Below are 26,576 nucleotides of genomic sequence, written 5' to 3' on the forward strand. Positions count from 1 at the left end.
ACCTTGGCCCATACGAATTCCCACTCAATTCTTATTTTTCAATGTAACCTATAGAGCAATGGAATTGCTTTAAAACTGAACAAGGGTGTTAGCTAGATCTTTTGTCAGGTTGAAAAAAATAGTTGATTCACCTTGTTTTAAACACTGTATCATAAAGAATTCATTATGGTCTCTTTGTAGGCTCAACGTTTGGTTGGTGAAACTACATTCCCCATACTGCGCTAGTGCGCAGCGTCTTGTGAGCTGTCACTCTGCCCGGAGAAATTGGTCCAGCATCTCTGAGCAGTGGACTGCGTGACAGAGACCATAAAATCCGTTGAAATTGTCTCACCTATTCCTCTTTATTTGCGATGCATTCCTTATGGCTATGATAAAAACGGATCGTTAAAGGGTGGACTGTCTTGTTATCCTCGTTGGAGAACAGGACTTTTTGTCGATGAGATATGTGGAGTCGCTCTTACTATCGGTGTTAACGCAGAAAAATAGAAGATGAAGAAGCAATTCAATAGAATGCGACAGCTCGCCAACCAAACAGTGGGCAGGTAAGGGCAAATGCATTGAGAGACCCATTCAGTTGTGCTGTCTTGGAGGGACTTCGATGAGGCAGAAAAGGCTTCCTTTATATGCTCCATCCGACTTCTCGGTCGAAAATGATTTAATCTTACATGAAGTTTGCATTTTCATATTGCAGATTAAATCTGTATGCATCACTGCTGGTTTTAGAAGTTTTCTTTATAAGGCCTTAATTGATGTAACGGTGGCCGCGCGGCTGACCATGGTTCGCGCGCACAATCGGGGAGTGTGCGAATGTGACACGACGGGAATGCGAGGTATTCTCTGCTTGTGTACTATTCCAAACTGATGTTGGACACCTGGACATCACAAAAGCAAATTATTCAATGCTTTACTGTGATTGAATAGCTTAATGCATAGCATATGCAATTTAAAGGTACAGTCAAACAAAATCTAATGTAGCCTATTCGCCAATCTTTGATGTTGAAACTACGTTGTACCACAATTCCTGGGTATTAACCGCATTTATTCACTACATTCAAGAATGCTATCCAACAATAGAAAATACATGTCAAAATTGCATAGCATTTGAAAACACAAGGCTCACAGTAGAAAGTAGACACAAGTTGCATGCCATTTGCCTGTTCTATCTATGTCTGGACAGAAGGCCTGCAATATCAGATAGTCTGAACTGGTGTTTTCTCCTAATTTGAATATTTATGGGGGCAAAAATGCGCCCCCTATTCAGTGAAATGAAATCCAAGAGCTGTGTGTCTTTGTTACTACGTCAACAGCAGAGCCAAGAGCACTAGTAGTTTTTATGTCACTGAGGTAGTGGTATTAGTGAGGCCATGCATTAACCCTGGGGCCAAATTGATTTGTGACAGACAGGGTTACAGTAAGAGCGAATGGGACACCAGAAAAGAGGTGCGATTTTGAATCCATTCCCTCAGGAATCTGGTGTTCTATTTTTTTCTCCTCCTTTTATTTCTCAAACCCACCCATACCTCATAAGGTAACTACACTGACCAAAAATATACACTGACCAAAAATATAAACACAACATGTAAGGTGTTGGTCCCATGTTTCATGATCTGAAATAATAGATCCCAGAAATGTTCCATGCACATAAAAAGCTTATTTCTCTAATATTTTGTTCACAAATTTGTTTACATCCCTGTTAGTGAGCATTTCTCCTTTGCCAAGATAATCCATCCACCTGACAGGTGTGGCATATCAAGAAGCTGATTAAACAGCATGATCATTACACAGGTGCACCTTGTGCAGGGGCCAATAAAAGGCCACTCTAAAATGTGCAGTTTTGTCACACAACACAATGCCACAGATGTCTCAAGTTTTGAGGGAGCGTGCAATTTGCATGCTGACTGCAGGAATGTCCACCAAAGCTGTTACCAGATAATTGAATGGTCATTTCTCTACCATAAGCCGCCTCCAACGTTGTTTTAGAGAATTTGACAGTACATCCAACCGGCCTCACAACCGCAAACCACGTGTATAGCTTTGTGTGGGCGAGCGGTTTGCTGATGTCAACGTTGTGAACAGAGTGCCCCATGGTGGTGGTGGGATTAGGGTATGGGCAGGCATAAGCTACGGACAATGAACACAATTGCATTTTATCGATGGCAATTTGAATGCACAGAGATAACGTGACGAGATCCTGAGGCCCATTGTCGTGCCATTCATCCGCCGCCATTACCTAATGTTTCAGCATGATAACGCACGGCCCCATGTCGCAAGGATCTGTACACAATTCCTGGAAGCTGAAAATGTCCCAGTTCTTCCATGGCCTGCATACTCACCAGAAATGTCACCCATTGAGCATGTTTGGGATGCTCTGGATCGATGTGTACGACAGCGTGTTCCAGTTCCTGTCATATCCAGCAACTTCGCACAGCCATTGAAGAGGAGTGGGACAACATTCCACAGGCCAAAATCAACAGCCTGGTCAACTCTATGAGATGGAGATGTGTCACACTGCATGAGGCAAATGGTGGTCACACCAGATACTGACTGGTTTTCTGATCCACGCCCCTACCTTCTTTTTTTAAGGTATCTGTGATCAACAGATGCATATCTGTATTCCCAGTCATGTGAAATACATAAATTAGGGCCTAATGAATTTATTTCAATTGACTGATTTCCTTATATGAACTGTAACTCAGTAAAATCTTTGAAATTGTTGCATGTTGCATTTATATTTTTGTTCAGCGTAAAAGTCAAAGTAATGTCAACATTGTGTCTTTGTCGCTTGACTGAAGAGCTTTTCTCTGTCACTGTTGCATAACCCAATGCACAATCAATGTTGTGTTTGTTTAAACTCAAATCGTTATTCTTCAGGTAATAAAAAATTGGCAAACAGGACCTGCTAGTCAGTTCAAACACAAAGACAATGATTTATGCACCACAACCAGATGAACTTGTTTTAGTTCTCAGGTTCATGACTTGTGTATTGTCAGTGTTGACTCTGATACATCCCTGCGGTGGTATAGGTATGTTAGAACCAGTTTGTTTTTCTTGGCTGAGTCTGAGACCATGTTAACGGATGATGCTGGCACACCTACAGGATATCCTATGTCATAACATCAATATAGCCTAGCCTGCTGACTTGCTCTTTAAGGCTTCGGTGAGTCAGTTAGTCAGACACTGATACAGACGCTGATCGATGCAAAAGGTATTACCTCTCAACAGAGTGGACTTGGCAGGCAGAGGTAATAGGAAACTGTGATGGAAGCAGTTTAAGGGAAAAGTGATACCTAGTCAGTTGCACAACTGAATGCATTCAGCTGAAATGCGTCTTCCGCATTTAACCCAACCCCTCTGAATCAGAGAGGTGCGGGGGGCTGGCTTAATCAACATCATCGGCACCCGGGGAGCAGTTGTTGTTGGTTAACTGCCTTGCTCAAGGGCAGAACAGCTGATTTTTCCACCTTGCCGGCTCAGGGATTCGAACCAGCAACGTTTCGGTTACTGGTACAACGCGCTTAAGCGCTAGACTACCTGGTTGTAAGTCAGTACTGGAACTAAGGAGGAGTCTTAGACCATATCCTCCAACCACTATCATCAAGGCATTTAGAAAGGATGAGTCACTATTAAAAAGCCTTGGGAGGATTCCTTTGTGACCATGGAATGTAATCTGGAGCTATATTAGGTTTGTCTTCCTATTAGACAGTAGAGTCTTACTGTATGTGTGCCTCACGAGACCCAGAGGTAGTGTTGGGATCTCATTTAGTATCTTTGTAAGAGAGTCGAAGTGTGCACGTACCTCTGCCCTGTGGGTGCAGCCAGGTGTGGTGTGTTTATATAACCACACTCTAGTGACAGCATCAACATGTTGTCCCATCCGGCTGTGTGTGTGTGTGTGTGTGTGTGTGTGTGTGTGTGTGTGTGTGTGCGTGCGTGCGTGCGTGTTTGTGTGCGTCTCCATGCATGCACAAGTGTGTGTATGTGTGTGTTTATGTGTTTCCCTGTCTACTTTGAGAGCTGAAGCTGATGCATGGAGCACTAGCCCACTGAGGCATCACACCCCGGTAATGAGTTATAACCTGTATCCTAAGAGGCAGAACATTAGGGGCAATTAGTCATATTTAGAGGGTGGCGGCACCAGCAGGGCTCCTGACTGCTGGGCATACATGTAAATGGGGATGTCTCTGTGACCTTGGCAGCTGCCTGGCTTACACTGGCTCACTCAGTAACCTATAGGAAGAAGATGCACTACCGCAAAGGCTTCTTCAATGATATGTTGTACTATTTTAGCGTGGTCCTGTGTAATGGTGTTGTATAAAAATGTGTGTCTGTGTGAAAATGTGTGACTGTCTGGGCTGTGGTGAGGGAGGCAACAGGCAAGTCACAAAGACGACTGCTTTAATTCCTCTGGCTGTTTATTTTTAGCTCTCTTCTCATTCACAGTTTTTGTGTTGATTGGACTTTCTGTGAGAGGTCAGGTCTTGATTGGGGGAAACTGTTATGTTAGCGGGAAGTGGCGGCATCTCTTTAAGAAAGGATGTCTTCATCTCGAAAACGGGAAAGAGAGATTTGCGTTTCGGATCTTTCGGCCATACTGCTGGGTCATCAGCAGAAGTGAAAGAATATGGGGACTGATAAAAGAGCAAAAGGAAATGGGGGAAACTTATGTTATACCCGTTCCCTGTTTTCCAGGAAATGGGGATGTCAGAAAAACAGTGAGAAATAGTTTATTTTTTTCACTTTATGATTTGTTTCGACTATCAGACCCCAGGGGCATTATTTGCCTCCATACATTGCATTTCTGGCCTTACCATTACTGACTGACTGTCATTCTGCCCTGTTATGGCTGATGATTGAAGACATTGGCGTAAATTGCATGTTTTTCTCAGGGAAAAAAGCAGGCACGCCACTAATGTCTTCATTATTTTGGAGTATCCAACTCGTGCTTTTACTGTTTTCCCTGTCAAAACGAAGGTGGAATGATGTATAACCATTATTTGATTGATGAACAGGGTTGTTCAATGACAAACAACAAACTATACTTGTAACTTAGGGCAGCGTGTATGGCTTTTTTTCTGGACCTTGGCTGTGGAGGTTTGAGTGCCATACTGGGGATGGTGAACCCTGTTCAAGGCCTTGTGTGAGGATAGGTGACATTACATACCCTGAGGTAGCAGGCAGTGCCAGTGTCCCACAAGACAGGGAAGAGAATGATGGGACCTTGCATGTGGAATCCCCAGGATGCCTGAAGTCTCATTGAAGACAAATCCAGAGTTTCTCCCTCGAGCTGCTGTACTTACAGTAAGCCTATGTGTCTGTGACATAATGCTCTGTACATGTACTATCTAACCAGTTAATGTCTCACCAGGAGCAACGATTGTGGTTCATCTCGGAGTTGAGTGTTTTCTTAGCTTTGTTTCAGCGTTTCATCAATGCTGATACAAGGACAGGTGTGTGGCACTTGTTTGTGTCTGTCAGGGTATAGAATTCCCCAGGGATTCTATATCCACTCTGGCATTCACTGTCAATCCCTGACCTCTTATACCACTGCATGGATGTCCCCATGTGGCCGGCACTACTGTGTCCTTCTATACATATGAGAGGCATTGTTTTCTTGACCCTGTCAACCCTCACAACCATTAACTTGGTCTTGTTTTGATGACCACCGCCACCCAACTGCTGGGTCTTAATGAGAGTATCTTTCTACATGTTTCAGATTAGGCCAAATTACTCCATAAGGCGGGCCACCCGAGTGGCGCATTGGTCTACAGATCCGGGTTCGATCCCGTGCTGTGTCGCAGCCGTCCGCGACCGGGAGACCCATGAGGCGGAGACCCATGAGCGTCGTCCGGGTTAGGGGAGGGTTTGGCCGGCCGGGATGTCCTTGTCCCATCACGCTCTAGCGACTCCAGCATGCACGCTGACACGGTTGCCAGTTGGACGGTGTTTCCTCTGACACATTGATGCAGCTGGCTTCCGGGTTAAGCGAGCAGTGTGTCAAGAAGCAGTGCGGCTTGGCAGGGTCATGTTTCGGAGGACGCATGGCTCTCGAACTTCGCCTCTTCCGAGTCTGTACGTAAATTGCAGCGATGGGAAAAGACTGTAACTACCAATTGGGGAGAAAAAGGGGTAAAGAATAAGGCTGTGAACATAAATTACGTTAATCTGTTTTTCATCCTCCCTGACTGCTGGACCATTCAGTTAAAAGTTAATGAACCCCATTTGTCAAACATTGTACGAATACTCGACTTGATTCTACAGTGCAGTGTATGTATGGTCATTTTCATGGCTTATGAATTGATTGTCCTTTACTTGGAACGTAATCAGTATTGTGTAGTGTCCCAGATGCCTAATGCAATGACAAAATGTTGTTGTGCATGCCAAATTCAATCATGTAGGTGTGACAGACTGGGTTTAAACCTGGGTTGTTTGCACACTATTGTGTTAACCCTCTGAGCTAAAGCCTAGGCATTAGCACGGGGTGGCTATTGTGAGTTCTGAGGTCTCAAACAAGATGCAGTGAGTGGTGAATTGCTACAGGGGGTTCAGTAGTGGACCAGTTAATGGGAGCTGACAGAGGTGATATTACCTTTATAGTGTGAAGTGTTGCACCTCACCGGGGTGTGGAGAGGCGCTGAGACACATGGGGTGAGAACAACTGTCTTCATCACCATCACCTTCTTCACACACGATGAGTGTGTGTATGTGTGTGTGTGTGTGTGTGTGCATCCTCGTTAATCATGGCGATAGCGCAGTAATAATAGATTCCTACAAGCTATTAGAGCCAGGGCCCATCTCTGGGCTCCACTGTAATTAGGAGAAAATGAAAGGTGCACACACACACACACACCTCCCCCCTAAACTTTCTGTCTCTCTCTGTCTGATAGCATATTCACACAAACTTTCCATTTCCAAACTTACCATTTCCATGTAAACGGACCCATGAGCACCAACATGTGAAGTACATAGGAGCACATCCAATTTGGTGTCAAATGAAAGCTAAGAGTCTATATATATTTTTAATTAAGGCATATATACATTTATCCACCACTTTCCATCCTAGAAATTATGAATAAGCGAAGGCTTTGATTTCTGGTGGAAAAGGGGTCCAACAGAGCTGTTGCCAGATAATTGAATGTTCATTTCTCTACCATAAGCCGCCTCCAAGGTCATTTCAGAGAATTTGGCAATACATCCAACCGGCCTCACAACCAGTGGGCAAATGCTCACCTTCGATGGCTACTGGCACGCTGGATAAGTGTGCTCTTCACGGATGAATCCCAGTTTCAACTGTACCGGGCAGATGGAAGACAGCATGTGTGGCGTCGTGTGGGTGAGCGGTTTGCTGATGTTAATGTTGTGAACAGAGTGCCCCATGGTGGCGACGGGGTAATGGTATGGGCAGGCATAAGCTATTGACAATGAACACAATTGCATTTTATCGATGTCAATTTGAATGCACAGAGATACCGAGACCAGATCCTGAGGCCCATTGTCGTGCCATACATCTGCCGCCATCACCTCATGTTTCAGCATGATAATGCACGGCCCCATGTCGCAAGGATCTGTATACAATTCCTGGAAGCTGAAAATGTCCCAGTTCTTCCATGGCCTACATACTCACCAGACTTGTCACCCATTGAGCATGTTTGGGATGCTCTGGATCAACGTGTACAACAGCGTGTTCCAGTTCCCGCCAATATCCAGCAACTTCGCACAGCCATTGAAGAGGAATGGGACAACATTACACAGGCCACAATCAACAGCCTGATCACCTCTATGTTAAAGAGATGTGTCATGCTGCACACCAGATACTGACTGGTTTTCTGATCCACGCCCCAACTTTTTTAAAAAGGTATCTGTCACCAACATATGCATATCTGTATTCCCAGGTATGTGAAATCCATAGAATAGGGCCTAATTAATTTATTTCAATTGACTGATATCCTTATGAAGTGTAACTCAGCCAAAAAAGAAATGGTTGCATGTTGCGTTTATATTTTTTTCAGTGTAAATGTGTTTTTGGGAAATTGTTGAAAGTAGTCCTTGTGCATAGAGTTTTATGGTTTGTTAACTTTGCAATCAATGGTTTTTGTTTGAAGGTGATACATTTTAAGTCTCAGCGTCATTCTGTTACCATGGAATTGCCCCTCTCCATGTTCCTGTCTCTTCCTCATTCGCTCCATTTTTACATTTCACTCTGAATTCACTACATTTCCCCTGCAGTCTACCCTTTTGTGGATCCTGATTGCTTCACAGAAAACAGGCCACAGCCTTTCAGAGCTGTTACATCCGTGCCGTGAAAGTGACAGAAATTAAGGAAGAGAGGATGGGGGGATGGTATTGCCTCTCGAGATATGGTTCAGAAATGTGCCTCTCGGAGAGATGAAATGAACTTGTTTTCTGTGCGCTCCACTGATCATGATCAAACAGGACTTGCAACTTACAAGTGCTCCATAATGAGATCCTGTAGTTAGGGTTAGCGCCATGAGTTTTTCTTGGTCATGTCACGTGGTCAGGGAAAACTCAAGGCCCTACCAGTACCTATACTTCTGAAATAGCATAGGGCAATTTTAGAGGGTAGTCTCAGTCAAAAATAATCTGAGACAGTTTGCTTGTAAGGGCTTCTGAGTGTGTTCCTGTGGGACGTCATCAGCCCTGTTCTCTCTGTAACCTGGGGAGGCTCTCGGTCTGTCTTGCTGTCTGCAGCCGAGCGTTGCTGCAACCACTGGAGTGTGACACTGGGAGACATGCAGGCGCTGCTGAGGGATATGAGTCGGAGCCCCTTAGGACCATGCAGACGCCACACCCGACCGTTCTTTGCTCTACCCGATGACAGCATCTTCTAGATCAGAGGATGGGAGGTGGACTGGAGGAAGCCAATGGTCTGGAACAGTGTGTTTCTCCTAGCTGTTTGGCCTGTGTTTATCCACGATGACAGACAGAAATGATAGCCTCAAAATGGCTGCCTTTTTTGTCATTTTGGCTCATACTTTAATTAGATGCCATGTCTCTCTCCGTGAAAGACCAAAGAAAGATATAGCTTGTCAGAATGATGCAGCGTAACCTCAAAGAGTGATCTATCATAGGAGCTGGAAGAGGTTGGGGGCAGGGAGGGGAAGGAACCAATAATGTGGAGTAAGTCAGAGAGGTGGCCAATGGCATTATAGCATGGTCTATTCTGTGACGCCCTTCCATCACCAGGGCAACCCAGGTCATTGAGTGAAACTTATCCAACAGTGCCAGTGAGTGGCCTCACAACCCTCCACACCTTTCCTGCATGCCCACTTGTCTCCCTGCCAAACTCTGGGATTTCAACATTACAAAACAGGACTCTACAGAGCGACCATTTTACTCGCATATGCTCCTAAACACCAGTGCGCCTAGAAATAGTAAGGATTGTAGCTTTAAAAATAATCCTACAAATTCTCATTTGGGTTTGTTTATGGAGTTGTGAAATTAGCTGGGTCTATGTCTTCTACAAAGGATAGGAAAGGTTGCCAGATATTATAAAATGTAATTGCAGATCCCCTAACAGAGTAGCGTATTTTCTCTAGCTTGAGATGTTGCATAACTTCCTTTATCCAATGGTTAAAAGTAGGAGGAAACCGATCCTTCTACTTAAATAGTATAAGACGTCTAGCTAGAAGAGTAGTAAATGCCAGCATGTTGTCCATAGAGCTGTTTAGACGGGCCTCCTGTGGTGCCACTCTGAATAATGCAATAAAGTCAGAAGGTTCTATAGGTCTCACGAGTATCTTAGAAAATGTCTCAAAAATTGATATCCAGAAATCTGTCAATTTCGGGCATGTCCTAAACGTGTAATAAAGTAGCAGGAGCCTGCTTACATTGGTCACGATCTTGGATAATTTTGCCTTTGACCAATGCAGCCAATGAACTATTTTACATTTAATTACAGCATGTCTTAGACATATAGATGAAGAATGTATTCTCTGAAGCATTCTCTGCCAAGTTTCGTCTGAAAGTTGTTCACCTAAATCCTCTTCCCATTGGTTCTTCAGAGAGTTCAAGGAATCCAGATTGTGCGAGTTTAATAACGTATATATCAAGCTTATGCCCCCTTTGATATAAGGGTTCACTTTAAAAATAGAATCTAGACGGGAGGTAGGTGCGCGTGATGGGAAGTGACTAGAGTATGAATTTACAAAACTACGCAATTGCAGGTATCTAAAGAAATGGGATCTAGGAATATTGAACTTTTGTTCAAAAGATGCAAAATCCATATCAAGGTACAAGTCGCTCAGTGAGGAGATCCCCTTTCCATACCAGATATGAAACGCCCGGTCTAATAATGGTGTAGAGAATGTATGGTTCTTTAATAATGGGGCAGAAGTTGTAAATTCACTGAGACCAAATTATCGCCTGAACTGTTCCCAGACTTTTAGAGAATGTTTCACAATAGGGTTTTTAGTGTATTTGTAAACAGGCTCAGCTAATGCACGTTTTGAGCAGAGTAAGGCAGCTAAGGAGGTGGGGCCACAGGATGACATCTCCAAGGTCAACCATATTGGGCCTATAACATCAGGGATTTCTGTCATCCATTATAGAATGATTCTTATATTAGCTGCCCAGTAATAATATTGAACGTTCGGAAGTGTTAGAACACCCTGGGGGCGAGATCTCTGCAATACGCTCTTACGTATCCAAGGGTTTTTCTTGTTCCAGATAAAAGCAGATATCAGTTTATCAATGGAAATAAAAAAAGATTTTGTCAGAAAGAAAGGAATAAATTGAAATAAGTATAAAAACAATACATAATACGAAATACATTCATTTTAACAGTGTTAATTCTTCCGCCCAAAGAAACAGAAAGTAAATCTCAGCGTTCAAGATCCTGTTTCAGGCAGAGTATCAAGGGAGGGAAATTGGCTTTATAGAGATCTTTGAAATTGCGTGTGACCCAGATTCCCAAATATTTCACTCTGAAGGGCACATGACTAAAATAAGTTTGCATGGCAGAAGGATTAATAGGCATCAATTCACTTTTTTGCAGGTTAATCTTATACCCGGATATTTTACCAAATGTCTTTAGTAGAACCTGGATCTCTGGAAGACCAGTTAAAGGGTCAGACATATATACTAGCATGTCATCCACATAGAGTGAAACTTTATGCTCTAAGCCCCCTCTTCAAATACCTTTGATAGTGGTGTTATTACGTATTGCTATGGCTAAAGGCTCAATTGCGATGGCAAACAGTTGAGGGGATAGAAGACAACCCTGTCTTGTCCCACGTTGAAGTTGGAAATAGGATGAAAGGTTATTTGTGCGCACTGCAGCCATAGGGGAGGAGTAAAGGACTTTGATCCAGGACATAAAATAGGGACCGAATCCAAATTGTTTGATGATCTGTAACGTAGACGCTGGGAGTCGAGAAGCAGGTGCAGGTGGTAAGTTTAATATAACAAAGAGCATGGAACGATACAACATAGGAGTAGTGTCTTGACATGAAACACAGAAACAATACAGCCTGGGGAAAGAATGGTCCAGGTAGCCATGATTAGCTGTTCAGGAGTCTTATGGCTTGGGGGTAGAGGCTGTTAAGAAGCCTTTTGGACCTAGACTTGGCGCTCTGGTACCGCTTGCCGTGCGGTAGCAAAGAGAACAGTCTATGACTAGGGTGGCTGGCGTCTTTGATGAAGTGCAGGTGTGCGTAATGATGGTTACCAGGACCGGTGGTTAGTAAACCGGCGACGTCGAACGCCGGAGGGGAGGAGCGGGAGTAGACGTGACATAATCCCACTCCACCTGATCAAACGCCTTCTCAGCATCAAGTGATAACAATATCTCTGGATTGTCAGATGAAGAGGGATTATAAAGTATATTATCAAGATGTCTGATGTTGAAAAAAGAATGACGATTTTTAATGAACCCAGTTTGATCTGTAGAGATAATGGAGGGAAGGACTGACTCTAAACGGCAGGCAATCATCTTAGAAAGTATCTTTAAATCGCAATTCAGTAAATAAATTGGCCTATAAGAACTACACTCAAGGTTTTTTTTCTTTTTCAGAATAAGTGAAATACATGCTTGTCTCATTGTTGAGGGTAAAGAGTTGAGGGTAAAGCGTTGATCTGAGAATTCGCTTGGAAATCTGTCGCGTCCAGGGGATTTACCACACTCCATAGATTGAATTGCCAACACAATCTCTTCTACAGAGAACTGACTGTTCTTCTAATTCAGCAGTAATCTCAGGTTCAACTGTAGGAATATCTAAGAAGGTGTTGAGCATTTTCCCTGATTTCTCTTCATGTTCATAATTTTTGTATCGAGATTTACTAAGTAGATTTTCAGCTTGTCGAGTTGAAAGAAGATCAAACTCTGTCTGAAGTGTCAAACGTTGTTTTAGTAAATCTGCGGATGAAGAGTGTGAATATGCCATATCCAAATCCAATATGTTATTTGTATGTTCCCCTAGGCGTTGAATATTGCACTTACTTAATCTTGCGCTGTACGAAATAATTTGACACCTTAGATAAGCCTTCATTGACTCCCATACTGTTGTAGGAGTCATTCCAGGGGTTTGATTAAGCTTGAGAAATAGCTAAATTTGAGATTATATAAAAGCAACAAAGGTTTCTTCTGATAGCAGTAGTGAGTTAAGATGCCAAGGGCGATAATTAGGCTGTGTATTTGGTATAAGTCGTTTCATAGTAAGAGGAGAATGATCTGAAATGACTATAGCTTGGTAATCACACTCTGTGATAAGTGGCAGAAATCTGTTGTCTAGGAAAAAGCAGTCTATACATGAGAAGGTCTTATGAACTGGCGAGAAAAAATTATACTCCCTAGCTGTGTGATTGCGGAAACGCCACGCATCAGATTTGCCATATGTCTTAAGAAATAGCTGAATTGTGGATACTGTCTTTGATGAAGATGATACCTTAGGAGAGCTACGATCCAGATTGGGTGACAGTACACAATTCATATCACCACCTAGTATTAGGTGGTGTGTGTCCATATTTGGTAATCAAGAAAATGTATTTGTGAATGAACTGTTATCCCAATTTGCTCCATAAATGTCAGCCAAGATAACAGGTGTATTATACAGTCTTCCTACTACAATAATGAAACGGCCTGTTGAGTCTGCCGCTACACTTGACATTGCGAACGGTATGTTTTTAGTAATTAAAATGGCTGCTCCTCTAGTTTTAGAATGAAAATTGGAATGATATGATTGACCGATCCACCCTCCTTTTAAACAAAAGTGGTCGAAAGTGCGGAGATGTGTCTCCTGAAGAAAGGCGATATCTACTTTAAGGTGATTTAAATGAGAAAGAACCCTTTTACGTTTCACTGGGTGATTTAAAGATTTAACATTCCAGCTAGCAAAAGTGGCCGAGCAACCAGCCGTCCCTCTCATGATATTAGGCCTAGCCATGTAAAGTCAGGTGGGAAAAGGATAGATGCCAGATTACAATAACAACTGATCCACTAAACATTTTTCCCCCCCAACAAAAAAAAAGAGTTGAAGAAGAATAAAAAAACATAAACAAACAATACTCTGAAGTCTGGTATGAAAAAGAAAACCCACCCTGGTCACCTAATAGAACAAGGTAACCGCTAATCATTTACATTTACATTTGAGTCATTTAGCCCCACGCAAAGATATCCACACATGATATGCTTGTAGTGGGGAACACTAAACCTATCAAGTAGAGAACCCTGCTGCAATAATGAAGAATTTTTAACAAGTTGCGCATAATAAATAAATAAATAAATAATAAATACTTATTTACAACCCAAAACTAGGCTATTTTAAAAGAAAGTATAAAACATTTATAAATCACATCTTACAGCAATACCACTAAAGTTAGCAGCAACGACTTTAAAGAAATAACATAACCTAATAATATAACTGTGCTTTATCTACCCTGGATACGAGTACCATCGAGAAATAGAAATGAGCAGCTTCATGGTAATAAAATAAAACTTTAAAACAAAATGAGAATTGACTCACCAGAACTAAGGCACTAACATTACCTAATAATAACAATATCAACTGATACCACTGGGAACGCTATACAGTATCTACAAAAGAGAGACTGAGTCTGCAGTGGTAGACACATTCATCCATTACCCTAATCGCCAAATAGGTGAACATTCAGCCGTTTGCTTCATCCGACCTCGGTAGAATGTTCGCCTTTACGAAGACCATCGCCTTATGGGGGTCTTGGAACTCTTTCTCAGTGCCGTTCTATGTTATACGGAGCCGGGCAGGAAAAGCCACCCCATACCGAACGTCGCTCCGTCCACGGAGCAGACTCTTGACATCGTTGAAAAAGCGGCACGGTCACGAGCAACCTGGGGGCATAGTCTGAGAAGATAGAGATGGGTGCTCCGTTGCATCGAAGTGGGCCAAATTCTCTGGCACGCTGAAGAACATCAATACAATCCTGATAGTAGTGTAGTTTAGCCACAATGACGCAAGGTTTTCTGCCAGGCTTTCTTGCTTGAGAGCCCCGATGTGAGCGGTCTACAAGGACGTCTTTATCCATTTTGAGGGCTTACTTCAATAACTTTGAGACCGATGAAGTAGAACTTGAGCCCGGGTCCTCAGCTACCCCCATGATCCTGATATTGGATCTTCGCATATAACCTTGTAAGTGTATGGATTGTTCCTTAAGGCTAGCCACATCAGTATCGAGCTTCTTAACCGTGGTTTGTAGCGTAGTCATGTCGTCCGAGCATGTTGACAAGCATTGGTCCATGTCGGAGACAGTTTTCTTAACTGCTTGTAACTCCGATTTAATAAAATTAAAGTCCTCACTGAGCGCCTCCTTGAGTTACGACTTGAGTATAGATAAATGTCCGCTCTGAGGGCAGCAAGAATCTCGGCCTTCAAATCCTCAGTGTTAATTTTTTCGCCGAGCCGAGGAGAGGAGCCGCTGCTCCCACTTGTTGAAGAACTCAAGCTCCTCGTCTTGGGCCTAGTGTTTTCTCTTTTGTCAGTGACTCCGCTGAACTTAAACATTTGCAGGTTATGCGCCATTTACGCATTAAAACAAAAATAAAAGCTCAGTTTGGCCGGTCGGCCAGCTCTAGGAAGAGTGTTGGTGGTTCCAAACTTCTTCCATTTAAGAATGATGGAGGCCACTGTGTTTTTGGGGACCTTCAATGCTGCATAAATGTTTTGTTAGCCTTCCCCAGATCTGTGCCTCTACACAATCCTGTCTCGGAGTTCTACAGACAATTCCTTTGACCTCATGGCTTGGTTTTTGCGCTGACATGCACTGTCAACTGTGGGACCTTATATAGACAGGTGTGTGCCTTTCCAGATCATGTTCAATTAATTGAATTTACGACAGGTGGACTCCAATCAAGTTGTAGAAACATCTCAAGGATGATCAATGGAAACAGGATGCACCTGAGCCATAGTGTCGGAAGACCTGCTGGAACAGTGCCTCAGCGACCTGGAGAGCGGTAGGGAGACCAGAGAGAGGGATAAAATGTCAAGATTTGGAGAATCTGTCGACAAGAACCATAACAGTGGTGAAACCATCAGACGGGGGAAGATCAGTAACAAAATCTATGGACAGATGGGACCAAGGCTGCTGAGGCACGGGCAGGGGAAGGAGTTTCCCTGCTGGAGCGTGCCGGGGAGATTTGGATTGGGTACATATGGAGCATGAGTTGACATAGTGGGCGACTTCCTGCACCAAGGTGGGCCACCAGTACTTCTCGGAGAGGGATTGGATGGTGCAGGTGATACATCCCTCGCCACTGGACATCCAGGTATGTGCCCAGGTCAACAGCCAATCTCTGACCCCGTGGGGACATAGATGCGTTCTGGAGGGCAGGTGGCAGGAGCGGGTTCCCTCTCCAGAGCCTGGCGGATGTCCACATCTACGTCCCAAAACACGGGCCCAATGATACGGGAGGACCAATTGATGGGCTGGTGGGCACTTAGAGGACTCTCAACCGGTGTAGAACCACAGGGTATGGGGAAGCAGGTCCTCTGAAATCCTGGTCCCAAGGCGGTGATTTTCATGCTCGACCATGAAATGGTGGGGTTGTAACGTTGGAGGATTACAGGAGGCCGAGGATTACATTGTGTACTGTTGCGGTGGTGATGAAGAAGGAAAGGCTTTCATGGTGCATGGGTCCCATGGTGAGGGTGAGTGGTGCGGTGATGTGCGTAAGAATGATGGGACCTTGGATCCCAATGGTCGCGTATCTAGGGCTTGGACAGGAAAAGGAGAGCGGGTACGAGGTTAAGTTCAGGTTGGAGGCGAGGGCCTGGTCGATGAAGTTCTCAGCGGCACCGGAGTCCATTAGAGCAGTAGAGAAAACACTTGAGGGACAGCCAGCCAGTGAAATAGGAACCATAAAGGGTTTGATGGAAAATGATGATAATGGAATACTCACGCCTACCCTGGGAGACGGAAGGTCATGGGGCCCCGGGTTAGGGCGCACCGGACACCGCTGAAGCTGGTGCTCCTCCTGGCCACAATAGGGACAGAGCCCCAGCTGTCTCCGGCGGCGCCGTTCTGCCACAGAGAGGTGTGTGGCCCCTACCTCCATGGGTTCAGGTTCTGCCTCAGGACAGCCAAAGGAGGGAGGCAAGTGGAGAGGTGGACATCGGCACTCCAGAAGAAGGTTATCCAGATCGATGGCCATCGAGATGAGAGCGTCCAAGTATATGTTGTCTTCCCGACATGCCAACTCCGTCTGGACCTCCTCGCGCAGTCCACTGCGGAATAGAGTGTGGAGCGCCGGCTCATTCCATCCACTGGAGGCTGCCACAGTCAGAAAGGTGAGGGCGTACTCCGCAGCGGTCTGTGTTACAAAGACAAAACATTTTATGCTCAAAATATCATATTGATGTGCTTATAAAGACAGTATGCCTACACTTACCTAGCAAATAACAATACGTTGTGTATAGAGTACAACTTCAGCTGTCTAACCAGAACTAGAATGGCATTCTATTAGTCTATTTGGCTAAATCTAAGGATTTAGCTGTCTAACCACACACTGACATGCACAGCTCTCTGGGTGAGGTTCTGTCTTTAAGTCTCCAGTGGGTGATGAAGTTCGTACCGTCTATGTCATGTATTACAGGTTATAGTCAGGTGTCGAGTTTGCCTCAACCCATGGGTCCAGCAGGCAGAGTTCAATAACTACAGGCAGATGTGAGATGCAGGAGGATGGCACTCTTCTCATACCACTCTGTAGGTACTGACCAATTAAAAGGTTACCTCCAGGAGGAAGCTTTGCATCGGTCACTAGCCTACAGAGTAATATGAGAAGAACTATGACAGACAAAATGAGAGAAAAAAATCCAGAAAATCACATTGTAGGATTTTAAATGATTTTATTTGCAAATTATGGTGGAAAATAAGTATTTGGTCACCTACAAACAAGCAAGATTTCTGGCTCTCACAGACCTGTAACTTCTTCTTTAAGAGGCTCCTCTGTCCTCCACTCGTTACCTGTATTAATGGCACCTGTTTGAACTTGTTATCAGTATAAAAGACACCTGTCCACAACCTCAAACAGTCACACTCCAAACTCCACTATGGCCAAGATCAAAGAGCTGTCAAAGGACACCAGAAACAAAATTGTAGACCTGCACCAGGCTGGGAAGACTGAATAGTGACGAACTCACTAACAAAACTCAGTTTTGGACGAGACTGATTTTATGACCAAAATGATCCTATTTACACTTTGTAGTCAATATTGACACTCAAATGAATGTTTCTGACTCATATTGATGCCACATAGGCCGTTTAAAACCAGAGACGTTGGTTCTAAGGGGCAGTTAACGTTTAAACCTACAGAAGGCAAATAATTTATGCAAAACTAAATATAAATGTTGATATTAGTTGCCAGAGGCCTTTACTTCAATATTAATGTGTTTTGATGTATTCCTAGTACCTTTTAAGACTTATTCTAGTAGATGTTTTATAAGAGCCCCTTTCCATCTGTGTGACCAGAAATCAAAGCCTTTGCTTATTCCAGGATGGAAAATGGTTGGAAAACCTATGCCTTCATTTCCACAAAATATAGACTCTTAGCTTTCATTTGATGCCACATTTTATATGCTCCTATAAACTTCACATGTTGGTGCTCATGGGTCCTTTTACATGGAAATGACCTGTTGTAATAATAGACGCTAGGCTAATTGTTGCCTGTTGGGATTGGGAGTATATATGAATCCCACTCAGTGACCACATGCTCTTTCCAGTACGTTGGCATCTAACTCAGAGTTGTCACATCCGCTATACTGGAGTCTCGACCACTGCTAAAGCTGTCAGACGAGGTCCCAAAGAAAATACATCACATCATGGTCCTCTTGTCGTCATCACCTCATTCAAATGGGAACATTGGCCATTAATCAGGGATGAGTAGAGGTTTCATTAATGGAACCTCTGCTTCCTGTTAGTGTTTTCACTCTCTTCTGTTATTAGATTAGTCAAAGGTAACACTTTACATGATGTTGTTCTTAATGTAATGCAGTAGCATTGTTATTACTATGGTAATATTACATTGTTACAGGATATAGAAAGGAGTGGTCCTTATTCCACTTTGTGTTATAACAAAAAAAATTCAACTCAAAACTATGTAATAACAAAGCAATTACACTGATGAGTTTTTTTATGATACATCAACCTTGTCTACTCTCTCTGTTCTTATCTCATTGCTGTTCATAAACATTCTCATAAACCAATGGTGCTTGCAGGGTCAAAAATCTCCTGCTCCGTCCAGCTCCCATCCAGCAGTGTAATAGTGAGGAATAATGGATGGAATTATAAATTAGGCTAATGGAGGAGAGAGACCCTCCTCATTATATTCACATTAGCTCTATGCTCCTCTCAGGGAGCGCACAAAAAACATTCCAATGGGCAAGATTTTTCTTCTTTCATGCTCCTTTCCCTCCATACAGTGAGGGAAAAAAGTATTTGATCCCCTGCTGATTTTGTACGTTTTCCCACTGACAAAGAAATGATCAGTCTATAATTTTTATGCAAATAAATGCAAAGACATTTATAACATTTCTGACATGTGTTTTTCTGGATTTTTGTTGTTGTTATTCTGTCTCTCACTGTTCAAATAAACCTACCATTAAAATTATAGACTGATCATGTCTTTGTCAGTGGGCAAACGTACAAAATCAGCAGGGGATCAAATACTTTTTTCCATCCTCCGCTGTAATGGTGGCCTTTGCACGACACACTACATCCCCTGTGGAGTGACATTCACTGAGCCTAATCTTCTCGGAAACAGGAAAATTGTCCAGCGGAGTTGGCTGCCTGGGTTTATAGTCGTTGGTTTATTTTTCCTTTTACAGGGCTTTTTTGAAGGCTGAGGCTACGGATCCGGAGGTAACCGCCCTGACATTGATTCAGCTTTGATTTAACTTTATTAAACGAGGACCATTCTCCAGAGTAGCTAGTTCTCTGGGCAGCCAAATTAGTAGAGCAGAGAATCCCGCAAATGCGCAGAAGTTTTGGACCTCTAGCTGTCGGGAAGAGATGTCCTGGGAAGTCGGATCCGCAGCCACTCCGCTTTTGAAAATGGGGACCATTGTGACAGACGGATTGTTTTGAGACTATTACATATGTGGGGGTTACAGACATTTCTGGGGAGTCACAGATATCTATTGTACAATTGGGGTCACCTGTATAAAGGATAAATTAAGGCCTAGATTGAATCAGTCCAAGCATTAACCCGCGATAGCCGACACCCGCATAGCTGGTGATTTGGCAGTGTCGGAGGTGTAACTGCATTAGAGCTGTCAAATCGGTGAGCGGCGGCTTTTGTGGTCATTGTCACGAAGCCACACCCGTCCCACTCACGTTAGAATTTCAGAAAGAGAAAGTGTAGGCTACATAGAAATAATGACACTCAAATTCAAAATCATTAAACAAAATAATGAGGATTTCTATCAGCCTAATCGAGGTGCGTGCGTGTATACGTGTATGCGTGCAGGCATGTGCACATGTCTAACTGTATGTCTATGTGTGTCTAGATGTGTATGATTGGTGTATGATTGTGTGTGTGTGTATTATACATTTCTAAATAACCTCTAACACCATTCTTCCTACCTTTTGATTGGAGTTTGCTTTATCAAGTCCCCCCGATCACCTGATCCATATGGGATCAGGATGCCAAACCCCCTCTCCTCACCCAGCTGTCAGAGGGTGTGGCCACAGCGACCATGTTACCTACACTACTATACCTGCCTGTTAAACTTTAATGGCAAGTCAACCCTCTGTGGCTCAGGTGTCACCCATGCCAGCCGCTGGGTGAGACGGGGCAGGGGTGAGGAGGGTAGCTGTGGGGTACTGGGTAGGTCTACGGAGGAGAGATGAGGACTGGAGCGGGCACAGGACTGGCTTAGGCCTAGAACTGGCAGAGCCTCTGAGGAGCTGAATTGTAGTGTGACCCAGGTCAGCCATGAGTGGTTGTATAATACATTGAGTGGATGTGCGGCAGTCAAAATGACTTGAATTAAATATAGCAATTATGCAGAGACAGTAGAGTGCTATTACAAAACCATGATATGTCAACCTGTCTCTATTTTGTTGACGTTCTATATTCAACACTGTTCTGCTGCTTTATCTCTGAGAACCCTGAGGTAGGTCTAAACACTGTCTGGTAGGTGCAGTATTTTGGTAGTGGCTTCCTTTAGGCCTCATACTTATTTTACATTTACATTTACGTCATTTAGCAGACGCTCTTATCCAGAGCGACTTACAAATAGGTGCATTCACCTTATAGCCAGTGGGATAACCACTTTACAATGTTTTTGGTGGGGTGGGTTGGGGTAAGGGGGGATACTTTATCCTATCCCAGGTATTCCTTAAAGAGGTGGGGTTTCAAATGTCTCCGGAAGGTGGTGAGTGACTCCGCTGTCCTGGCGTCGTGAGGGAGCTTGTTCCACCATTGGGGTGCCAGAGCAGCGAACAGTTTTGACTGGGCTGAGCGGGAACTATGCTTCCGCAGAGGTAGGGGAGCCCGCAGGCCAGAGGTGGATGAACGCAATGCCCTCGTTTGGGTGTAGGGACTGATCAGAGCCTGAAGGTACGGAGGTGCCGTTCCCCTCACAGCTCCGTAGGCAAGCACCATGGTCTTGTAGCAGATGCAAGCTTCAACTGGAAGCCAGTGGAGTGTGCGGAGGAGCGGGGTGACGTGAGAGAACTTGGGAAGGTTGAACACCAGATGGGCTGCGGCATTCTGGATGAGTTGTAGGGGTTTACTGGCACAGGCAGGGAGCCCAGCCAACAGCGAGACAAGTGCCTGGATTAGGACCTGTGCCACTTCCTGTGTAAGGCAGGGTCGTACTCTCCGAATGTTGTAGAGGATGAACCTACAGGATCGGGTCACCGCCTTGATGTTAGCGGAGAACGACAGGGTGTTGTCCAGGGTCACGCCAAGGCTCTTCGCACTCTGGGAGGAGGACACAACGGAGTTGTCAACCGTGATGGCGAGATCATGGAACAGGCAGTCCTTCCCCGGGAGACCAGCATCACTCTTGGGTGTTAATTTGCTGCAAGTCAGTGACCCAGTGTAGAGCGCCTCAAAGGTAAGGGCTACAGAACTGTTCCCTTGCGGCTGGAATGACTGTCTGATAGTGGCCTGTAGAGAGGGAGAGAGAGAGAGATAGAGGCAGAGAGAGTGGGAGAGTGAGGATATCAGTGTGAAAAGTGGCATTCTGGGAAGGGGAGTCCACTACAAAGGGCTGGCTAAGGGGGATGGAGCCTTGGCTCTCGGGTGGGAGTTACAGTATCACAACACTAGGGATGGGAAATAGAGGAGAGCGAGATAGAGAGGGATGGGCAATAGAGGAGAGATAGAGGGATCGTCTGAGGATGCCTGAAGGGAAAGAGCAGTGGGCTGAATGAAATCCTCCCCTTCATTTCCTGCCTCCCATTCCGTAGCCTATGTCTCCTTCAATGAGATGCTGTCGTATATCACTTTAATAGGCCCCAGCCCATACGCTCTCATTTCCGGACAGGAATTCCATGGCAGCAGTTGATTCATTCGCATAGGAGGCCACAGTAGTTATTTAAATGTGTTGTATTCCTGAGATATTTAGCATATTTCAACAACAGTATCAGCTGGGGGAAAGCATAATCTATGAGCATACTTCGGTTTTCTGGATAATTTTTAGATAGCAGATGTTATCAGCTTTACAGATTATGTGCTTTAATGTGGGATATCCTTTCAACAACAAAATGGCTCTGTGTGAAAGATGCTGTTATGGACCTTGGAATACCTCTATTTTATATTCCATAATTGAATAATTTAAATCAATGCAGAATTTGATTTAAATAATGCTGGAATTGCATTGAGGGGAGCAATGTGCTGTTCAGAGATAGAAAACATTGTTACGAGCTAGCTCTTCCTGAAATTAATCAGAGACTTCCCTTCACGGCAGGTGCCTCAAATCTCTTTATCCCCACACACCTTGTAAAGAACAGCATCGTAGCTAATGCGCTAACTGAGCTCAGTTCTCCAACACATAGTACTTCTTCATAATAAAGTAACATAATTGGACAGCGCTGCGCGAGCAGATCTAAGTGCCCCTTAAATTTCTTTGCTAATTGACTCCTTTCTTTTTGGGATTTTAATGCTATTAGATTGGACACGGAGACACTGAAAACTAGGCCACCGACACCCTCTCAGACTCCACTGTCTCAGTCTGGATAGACATCAGCTTTTCTTTTATTTCTCTTCCCTCCACTTTTTAAAAAGACTGGGTCGAATACTAAAATAACTGCTTTTGTTTTGTCCTTTTATTTATACATCCTTGTCAGCATTGTATATTGCCCCACACAAAGTGGACTTCCAATTAATGTCTTTAAAGCAACATGGTGTCTAACTCCATTCACTAAATCCAGCAACAAGACAGGATGATGAATATGATTAATTGTCCCTTTTATATCACCACTTGTAGCCCTTTACTGCAGTCTTATGACCAAAGCGCCCTCTAGTGGCCTCATGGGTGGAATGTTATTAGTATTTTTCATAATTTCATAATTAATCAACATTATTGTTGATTATTGTTTCTATGTCAAACGTTTTTGTTGTATTTCAGTCTTCTGTGATGTATATAAAGTGTAATATTGAGATGCAAACTCAACATTTTATACATTTCAACTCTATATCTGACATGGTACAGGTATCTTTAAAAAAAACATAACCATGTGTGTGAGGTGTATACTTTTGTTTCAAAGTAGATTTGTTTAAGACTACCAAGAAACACCTGATTTAGCCGGCTGCAGTAAAAGGCAAAAGAACCTAAGCTACGTCTTGTCTGTGACACCGTGTGCACCATGTTAATTACTTTCCTGTGTAAGAAACTGCCACCTCCTGTATTGTATTGGAGGAACAATGCAGTGGGTGACCCTGACAGACAGACAGACAGTTCAGGAGTGGGCGTGGCACACACACACCTACACACCCGTGATGAGTGACGACAACCACACCATCTCACACTATCACGAGTCAACAGGTGTGCTCTTACAGTCAGGTAACCCAAGAGAGAGCGACATGACTTGGCTAAACCCTCACAGCCACCCTCTGTGTTTGTGAATTGTTTATGTTCCCTGCACCGACAAGGCAGCAAGGCAGCGGAGCTTATTTTAGCTCATGGACTTCAGTTGCCCTCTTTCTCGCTCTTCAAAATGTTGTCTACGAGCATCGCACAGCACCAATCATCACTGCAACTCAGAGATTAAAGGATTTGATGAAACATAAAGATGTTGCTCATGAAGTGATATGACATGATATATCTCTATAATGAGCCAGCGCACACCAGGAGCAATGTTAGCCCAGGTTCTGGCTTCTTTCAAGCGTGTGGGTCTTTGTAGCCTCCCACTGCGAACGGATCAGGTAGGTGGAAGGGGAGAGCTAACTCTTGCACTAACACAGCTACCTGTTACCTCTCTATGTGATAGACAGGGTCATGGGTTAAAGGATGTCTTTGCATCCTAAGGTGAGGAACAAACAGGATACATACCAACAACAAAGCGTCAAATGAGACATAATATAGAGTGGCTCGAGTGAATGACGAACCTGGTTTGTGTGTGCTTGTGTGTGTGTGAGTAACTCATTGCAGTGATGATCTCTGCCAGCTAAATCACTGGTTCATTGATCTCTGGATAGCTAGCTTGTGGGAAATTGATACAGGCCGTTTCCCCTGTGTCCACACTGGTTTTATAACAGTGAATATCTTTGTCACTCCACACTGCACTTACCTAATACCTAACTAGCTCCATTAAGCACGACAGGTGCTGTTATATACACTGAACAAAAATATAAACGCAAGATGTAAAGTGTTGGTCCCATGTTTCCTGAGCTGAAATAAAAGATCCAAGAAATTTTCCATATGCACAAAAGCTTATTTCTCTCAAATGTTGTGCACAAATGTGTATACATTCCTGTTAGTGAGCATTTTATCCTTTGTCAAGATAATCCATCCACCTGACAGCTGTGGCATATCAAGAAGCTGATTAACCAGCATGATCATTACACAGATTATTATTATTATTATTATTATATTATTACAGATGCACTTTGTGCTGGGGACAATAAAAGCCCACTCTAAAATGTGCAGTTTTGTCACACAACAATGGAAATAGTTGTTTTTCAGTTCAACATCTGTTTAGAATCTGTGTCGGGGTTCCAACCAGGGACTCACAGCTACATGTGGCAAGTTCTCATTGGTCCAAATGGTCTATACATTGAGCCTGAAACAGGATTCTTGGTATTTGGCCATTGGCCCAATTTTATTGCAAGGAATTCTAATTGGTCAGCCACATGCTAGGCTTGAGTCTATAAACTACATCCTGTCTCTTTGTTCAGTGGAGAAAACATTGAGGACAGGGAAGAATGAACATCTACTTTCCAGCATAACAACTATGGTTAGTTCTCTTTGAATAAATATATTTGATCTCCCCCTGATTTGCTTAGGGGTCGGTGTTATTGAAGAATAACATCAACTGCTAACATCAGCTAGGCACAAAATCAAGATGTTTCTGTCTTTCTGTGACCACCGATATCTTCAGAATGAATCTGACTACAAATACAATGTCTTTGCAATTGTTACAAACAAGTGAAGGATATAAAGATGATTGTATTAAAAGATCAATACAGTATAGGCTACATAGACCTATATATTTCAATGATATTCATGTTCATTCAATAGAGTTTTATTGAGCTATTTGTACACTACTGTCTGTAATTTTTGCCTCAATATAAAGTATTTGTGTAGCCTACATGTGCGCAATTAACTGCCAAATCTTGATTTAGTGTATTATTATAGGGTAAGCGTTAGAATAAGCCGCCTCAATATTTGTAGCCATAGGTGATAATATCTCATAGAAGCTGATCCATCGCCAGTATTGTGGAATAATTCTAATTTTAAGGTAAGATTTGAAAGGGAGAACCCTGATCCGAGAGCAGCGCTGCCTTTCTATCCTATCAGTATCGATACATGCCTCAACAACGCACTTAGCGGACGTTCTCTCTGCGTGGTGTTTTGGGAAACGCATGTTACATCTTCGGCCGTTGTAGGGAAGATGCATCTATCGGGAAACCAGGCCCTGTTCAGTTTGTGAAGAAAACTATCCTGTCTCTCAATATTTGTTTATTTAATTTTTTACAATTAAGATTAAGATCACTTCATTGGTCAATTGCACACAAGGTCCAACTGAAATTTGACTTCCGCTTTTAAACCAACCCCTCCGAAAGCAACTGTACATATACAGGTTTTGGAGAGGTGCAGGGGGCTGCCACATTGGGAGCCCGGGGAGCTGTTATTGTGGGTGGTTAAGTGCCTTGCATCTAGGATTTGATACTAGCAACCCTCCGGTTGGCAGCTCACCCAATAGATTTTTCCCGTCGGACCCTGCATTCAAACTGTCAATGCTCCAGTTGCTTGCTCGTCTCTCTAACCGCTAGGCTACCTGCCGCTATCGCAATATACATTTTCGCCCATCTATTGTCAGCTTTTATTTTGTGAGACTGTCAGCTGTCTTCTTGAGACGTCAATATAGTGGCCAGTTTATTAGGTACACCACCCTGTTGACACCGCTACTACAGACTGAGTCAAATGGTCGTGGCTTGCTATATAAAGCAGGCAGACAGGCATCGAGTTATTCAGTTACTGTTCGATTGAACATTAGAATGAGCAAAACGAGTGACCTAAGCGACGTTGAGCGTGGTATGATCATTGGTGCCAGGCATGCCGGTTCCAGTATCTCAGAAACAGCTGACCTCCTGGGCTTTTCATGCACAACAGTGTCTCGGGTTTACAGAGAATGGTGCGACAAACAGAAAACATCCAGTCAGCGGCAGTCTTGTGGGCGAAAACATCTCGTTGATGAGAGAGGTCGAAGGAAAATGGCAAGAATCGTGCAAGCTAACAGGTGGGCCACCAACAGGCAAATAACGGCGCAGTACAACAGTGGTGTGAAAAACGACAAGAACGCACAACTCATCGGTCCTTGTCACGGATGAGCTATTGCAGCAGATGACCACACCGGGTCCCACTCCTATCAGCTTAAAACAAGAAGAAGTGGCTCCAGTGGGCACGCGATCACCAACACTG

At 43.7% G+C, this 26,576-nt stretch overlaps 1 protein-coding gene across 5 annotated transcripts in view; it reads left to right on the forward strand.

Annotated features, from left to right (window-relative positions):
* The first annotated feature begins 269 nt into the window (after positions 1-269).
* The window catches only part of LOC121547263 (rho GTPase-activating protein 44-like), a 118,509-nt gene continuing 92,202 nt past the window's right edge, over positions 270-26,576 (forward strand). For all 5 annotated transcript variants that reach the window (XR_006657688.1, XM_041858438.2, XM_045209812.1 and 2 more), the window contains exon 1: positions 270-542. Coding sequence is in view for 4 of the 5 variants with exons in the window: in XM_041858438.2 (XP_041714372.2) it covers positions 490-542 (53 nt within the window). In the remaining variant the exon portion in view is untranslated. The remainder of the gene's footprint in view (positions 543-26,576) is intronic.

This window comes from Coregonus clupeaformis, chromosome 31 (genome assembly GCF_020615455.1).
Source record: "Coregonus clupeaformis isolate EN_2021a chromosome 31, ASM2061545v1, whole genome shotgun sequence".
NCBI lineage: Eukaryota > Metazoa > Chordata > Actinopteri > Salmoniformes > Salmonidae > Coregonus > Coregonus clupeaformis.